The 6,541-nt window shown below is 49.6% G+C and overlaps 1 protein-coding gene across 1 annotated transcript; it reads right to left on the bottom strand.

Moving 5' to 3' along the window:
• Positions 1-3,919: 3,919 nt before the first annotated feature.
• On the bottom strand, positions 3,920-5,235 carry LOC118643441 (phosphofurin acidic cluster sorting protein 2-like). The gene is given in 2 exon segments (XM_036281518.1): positions 3,920-4,827; positions 4,830-5,235. Coding segments are annotated over 2 exon segments (1,314 nt in total).
• Between the last annotated feature and the right edge of the window lie 1,306 nt (positions 5,236-6,541).

Raw genomic sequence — 6,541 nt, 5'->3', positions numbered from 1 at the left:
CAACAAAATTTCAGACATCACATGCAGCAGAATTTTCACTGATACAATGCCTAAGGCAAGAGAAACAAATAAAAAATTAATACCTGAGACTACATCAAGCTACAAAGCTTCTGCACACCAAACAAAACAAGTATCAAAATGGAAAGGGAACCCACTGTATGGGAGAGCATAATTGCCAACAATACATCAGATAAGGGGTTAATCTCCAAAATATATAGAGTACCCAGACAACTCAACAAAAGGAAGTCAAAGAATCCATTTAAAAAATGGGCAGAGGATCTAAATAGACACCTCTCCAAACAGGACATACAAATGGCTAAGAGACATATGATAAAATGCTCAACATCACTAACCATCAGAGAGATGAAAATTAAAATGACTATGAGAGATCACCTCACACCTGCCAGAATGGCTGCCATCAATAAATCAACCAACACCAAGTCTTGGCAAGAATGTGGAGAAAGAGGAACCCTTGTGCTCTCTTGGGGAGAATGCAGACTGGTTCAGCCATTGTGGACAGCAGTACAGTATGAAGTTACCTCAAAAATTAAAAAGGAAATTGCCTTATGACCCAGCCATTTTACCACAGAGAATATATCTGAAGGAACCTGAAGTACTAATTGAAAATAATATATGCACACTTGTGTTCATTGGAGCTTTATTTACAATTGCCAAGAATCGGAAGCAGCCCAGGTGCCCATCAGTAGATGCGTGGTTGAACAAGCTGTGGTACGTCTACGCAATGGGATGCTACTCCTCGGCTGTGAAAATGAAGGAAACCTTACCCTTTGCAACAGTGTGGAGGGACCTGGAGAGCACTGGGCTAAGTGAAATAAGCCAGTCAGAGAAAGGCAAGCATCATATTATTTCACTCATATGTGGACTCTAACTTACAAGATAAAGAAAGTAGAACCAGGCTCCTGGAGAAGAAACTGACAGCTGTCGGAGGGGAGTGGGGTTGCAGAGCTGGGTGAAAAGGAAAGGATTAAGCATAAAAAAAAAAAAAAGGTCAAGGACACCACAGCAGGGTGATCACCAGAGACGAGGGGAGTGGGGGGAAGTAGTAGAGGGTGTCGGGTGGGTTAATCGTGATGGAATGAGACTTAGGAGGTGAACATGATAGGATATAAAAATGATGTATTATAGAATTATACACGTAATACCTATATAATTTTATTAACAAATGTCACCCCAATACATTCAATTTAAAAGTCTAAACAAAGGTCCAAAATAAAAAAGAAACAGTGTTGCCTTCTCATGAACATGTTTGATAACCACAAATTTTTTAAAGAAATATTTATTGGATTTTTTAAAATTTAATTTGGAAACAAAGTTCCCTCCAAGTAACCAATATGAAGCAAACTGTGGACTGAAAGATGTTACTTGTGACACAGATGTGTGAAATTGTGTCCAAACTCCTGAGTCCAACCCCATCCCTTCCTCTCTCCCTCCATCCATGTATAAGGATCTACTTTGTATCTTTTGACTTAGATGTGATGTATAAGAGTCATGTGTCAATCACGTTGCCCCAGCTTGGTGATATGAGCCTTTGGGGAGCAGGTGGTCCCCTCCGAAGACCTTAAAACTGTCTCAGGAACCTGGGAGACTTGATGACGAAGACCAGCAGGGTGTCTCAGCAGGGGTCTCTGGCTGTCTCTGCACATCTCTAGTTACACGTGTGTGACTGTTGAAAGGTTGTACACACACACACACCCTCTCCCAACATGTCTCCTAGGATAGCAACCCTGCAGGTCTTTCTTGCTGACCACTGCACCCGCGGGCCCTGCAGAAGACACAGTAGGCTTCTTCTTGTTTCCTGTAATAAAAGGCGGTGCTATCCTAGGGGCTTCTCCAGCCTCATCAGCTGTCCCGTAGCCTGAGATCAGCGACAATCACGGTCACCCACCTGCCCCAAAAGCTCAGCACCCACTCTGCCCAGGGACACTCGGCCTGTCTCATCTCCCTGTGGGAACCTGACTTCTGTTCACGAGAATCTCCCTCATTTGTCCCTTTCTTGACCCCAGAAGAACTTGTCCCATTTACCCTGTCACCTTAGTTTGACATTTGGGGCTGTTTTGTGGATTAGTAGGTTTACCTAGGAACGAACACCTTAACATGGATCCCACCCCCTTGTCAACTGGGGAACAGAGTCTCTCCCATCAAAGGGGCTCAGGGTCACTCCGGCTGAGCCCTGCCCTCCTGTTAGACCTGTTAGACCACGTCTGCACCAGTGTCCTCATCTGCAAAAGGGGATCCCGCTTCACCAGAGGGTTAGGTCACAAGGCACACAGGTCCCTGTCTGCACGTCAGACCCTGCACTGAGCTCACCCCATGCCTCCATCACATAGCTGGGGCCCCAGGACCATCCCTGTGTCTTACTCGAGCTCACTTTAGAGAACCTGCAGCTGTCCTGATGTCCTGCTGAACAAGTCCTAACAATTCAAGTCCCTGTGTCACTTACCTGGTCCCCCAGGACACCTGCCCTCCATTCCCACAGGACTCGGGTCACGGCATCCAACAAACCTGAAATACTTTGAAACTACAATGTCAGGTGGCTCATGGGGTTCAAGTTCAGGGTGCAGAGGTTCACTTCAGATTCTGCAGAGTGTTCTCATAATCGGAAGAGGCTGCCAGCTCCGGAGTGGATGCCTCAGGGTCGGGGTGCGGCGAGTGTGGTGAGCATTGAACAAGGCCTCCCTGCCCCGCGTGCACACAGCCAAGACCTGGAGCCCACTGCCTGGCACTGCCCCACACAGACCTTCCCTGCCGCAGCCTCCGGGGAGGGCTGTCAGTCACAGCAACGGAGCGACTGAGCCGTGAACTGGAAACGTCGCTGAGTCTGTGACGGTCACTGAGAATGAACGAGGGAACACGACTGACTGTGCTGTGTCCTCCTGGGGGGACATCAGGTTGGAGATAGCGCAGCCCTGACACCCCTCCCCCACTGCGGCCCTGAGACAGACAGAACTGAGAACCAGAAACCTCGTGCTCATGGCCATTATTTCTTGGGAGAAGGAAGGAGTGTATCTCCTACTTGTTCATATCTAAATCCTTATTTTACTAACAAGCTTTATTTATGTCTAAAACCTTAAAAAATACTTTATTACTTAATCCATTCCTGTTAAAGGGACACACAGATTTTCACCTGTTTATAACATGCAGGGCAGAAAGTGTACACACGGCCTATGCAGGACGAGGGGGTGGTAAAGGTTCTCAGAGACCCTTCCGCCTGGGCTCCCAATGCTCTGGTCACGGTCCTCACGGTGGTCCCCTCCCCGTCATCATATATTCACTCCGGGGGCTTCTATTTTTACACATAATCTTTGTCTCTTTGAGACTTTACCTCTCAATAAAAATTGTCTTTACTGAAAGTGAACCACCGCAGCCTCATGCCCTGGACTGTGCGCGGGTGCGCTGACGTCACTCTCGTGAACACCCTCAGCAGGACACCCCAGGACGGAGACCAGATTGTGAGGGGCTGAGTGGAGGGTGAGCAGGACTGAGGCGGGGGCTGGCTTTGTCGGGGTGACAGGCTCTGACCTAGAGAGGGGTCGTGATGACGGACGGTCCTGAAAGGCTGTGAGTGTGCTCACGGCTGCTGGAATGAGCACTCGAAGATCAGTTACATTTCATGTCATTTCACTTCAAAACCATTTTATTTAAAATACATTTTATTTTAACTCAATAGGTTATGAAAATAAAGGGTTTTTCCCCTGTGAGGATGGAGTTGACTGGGAAGCCCAAGTGGGTGGTGCTGGGGCCACGTGGCTGGCGGGCAGCTGGGGACCAGGGCTGGGCCCTCCTGGGCTCGGCCACGGCAGGCGAGGGCAGGGCTAGAAGGTGGACGGGGAGTGTCCGAAGATGCACATGGGGAAGTGCTTGACGTGGGAGGGCCAGTGGGCTGCCAGCTGGAAGAACTTCACATCGTTCCCCTCCACGCCGTCAATGATGACGCGCTGCAGGCTCTGACGGTGCTCTGTCCCCAGCAGAAGTCCTGCTTCCCCTCAGACCAGCTGGACAGGATGACGAGGGACTTGGTCTTGGTGATGCACCTGCTGAACGGCCGCTTCTCGCTGAACACGTCCAGGGCTGAGGACTTAGCCTCCAGGCTGTCCTCGGGCTGTGCCAGCTGCACCCTGGGGATGGTGGTGCTGTTGGCCATGGAGCTGGAGACACTGTCACTTGGCTGTCTGCCCGGGGCCCGTATCTTCTCGGGAATATCGGCGGGGCTCAGAGGCTCCTGCTGGCTCTGGCTGCTGTGGATGCTCCCGGGCTCTGTCTGGGAGCTGCAGTGCGACGAGCCTTTGAGGTAAGGCCTAAGCTTGGGCTTCGGGGTGCTGGGAACACCGTCATGGTCCTTCATGTTGGGGCCACTGTCGCTGGGGTTGTCCAGCATTTTATACGAAAGGCCCAGGTCCTCCTGCACCCTCGAGGCGTACTCTGCAGGGTCCTGCTCCGTGTGCAGGACCTCCTGCAACACTTTGAACTTACGCAGCTGAGCCACAATCCTCTGTTTGAAGTTTTCTTGCTCCGTCATGGATGTCACTCTTTCCATTGATTGATGCTGTTTCTTGGGCCTCTTCACGCTGAGGTCGTCCTGGTTCAGGTCCCGCCCATGCACAGCAGTATCTCTGGCCTCCTTCTCAGACGAGAGGCTCTCATTCTCCTCCTTGGAGCAGTTATGCGTGGACTTGGGGCCGGCCTGCATGGTGCTGTCCTCCTGGGCAATGGGCTGGCTGGACAGGGACAAGATCCAGACCTTGGCCACCTTGTGGGAGGCCTCCTGCACACTGCTGCAGAGGCTCAGCATGTGGTCTCCCTCAGGGCATGCTGCACCACCTCGGCCATGTGGATGGCACCTGTGGCCAGCGTCTTGTAGACCCGGGTGATCCTGTCCTTCCTCTGCTGCAACATAATCTGTACATTGTTCTTTTTTCCCTTTAAACAGTGGCGGTGCGGAAGTGACAGGGTCAGGACCAGGTCGGTCTCTACTTCTCCACTGGGAGGCAGCACAATCTCGCGGGACCGCAGGATGTGCTTGGAGCCCTGCACCTTAGCAGCAATCACCACGGACATGAGCTCCTTCTCCAGCCCCTTGAACACCACTAGTCTCTTCAATATCAGGCTGCACCACCTGGGCATGTAGCTGGGGCTGGAGACGTCCACCTTCCCGACAGCAAACGGGTTCATGGGCACTGGCGTGTTGAGCGTGGGGGTCACACTGGCCAGACCCATGGATGATGGTGAAGCTGCAGCTGCCTGTGTCATACAGGTCTCATTTCTATTTGGGGTTGGTGATGTCTCCCCCTGGAGTGGCACAGAGGAGGAACATGCTGTCAGAGACATTTCATGAACTGCCAGGTGTGTTGGGGCTGCAGGTCAGACCCCATGCACTCAGTGACTTGTGGAAGAAGTGGGACGGGAGTAAATGCAGAAGAGAAATGGTTCTTGGCAGGGAAGTAGAATTGGAGGTGAGGGATGGTGAAGACATTAGTGTCTCGGGTCATTTTCTGAGCAGAGGGTGGACAGCACCTCCTGCATTAACACTGTCACCCCTGGGATTTCTGACTACACATCCCATCTAATATGGGAACACAGAGGCTTTTCCAATTCTAATATGGGGTGGGAGGGGTCAGGAGATTAGGACACGTGAGAGGTTCAGGGCAGGACGGTTGAAATGGACACTGAAGGGGATCACGTCCAGGTCCCTCAGCAGTAAAGAGATGGTCGCCATAAGAACAGGCCCTGCTCCTTGTATGTTGTGCAGCCCAGAGTGGCCCCAGCTCCTGTCTGGATGAGTCACAAGGATGTGGACCTTGGGGAAGCAAATGACAAAACTACAGACTTGGTACCATGAGGTTCATGTCCTTGTGGGGAAATCATCACTAATCACAATGATGTGTAAGACGGGCAGAAAGGGTGCAGGGATTGTCAGGCCAACAGGAACACGTGGGGATGGACCTTAAACAAAGAAGTTCACTACATAATTCTAAAGAAACCAATCCAAGAAGGCGATATAACCCTAGTAAATCTATATGCATCTAATATAGGTGCACCTAAATGTACAGAAAAAACTGTTAGAGGACTTTAAGTGAGAGTTTGACAGCATTACAGTCATAGTAGGGGACTTTAACACCCCACTGACATCACCGGATACATCTTCCAGACAGAAAAATCAACAAGGAAATAGTGATCCTAAATAACACACTACACCACATGGATTTAATTGACATTTACAGAACATTTTTCTCAAATTCTGAATCATATACATTCTTAAGTGCAGATGGGATATCCTCAAAGATGGACAACATGTTATGAGACCAAATAAGTCTCTACAAATTCAAAAAGATTGAAATCATATCAAACATCTTCTTGGATCACAATGGCATGAAACTGGAAATCAACTACAATAAGAACACTCCACAACATTCAAACACATGGAGGCTAAATAGCATGTTATTAATATATGAATGCATTACTAGTGAGATCAAGGAATAAATTTAAAATTCTGGAAACAAATGAAAATGAACACACAACCTAA

The sequence above is a fragment of the Molossus molossus genome, unplaced genomic scaffold, assembly GCF_014108415.1.
Source record: "Molossus molossus isolate mMolMol1 unplaced genomic scaffold, mMolMol1.p scaffold_m16_p_36, whole genome shotgun sequence".
NCBI classification, from domain to species: domain Eukaryota; kingdom Metazoa; phylum Chordata; class Mammalia; order Chiroptera; family Molossidae; genus Molossus; species Molossus molossus.
Note: the sequence above shows the minus strand (reverse complement) of the source record. Positions and strands in the feature narration are given on the sequence as shown.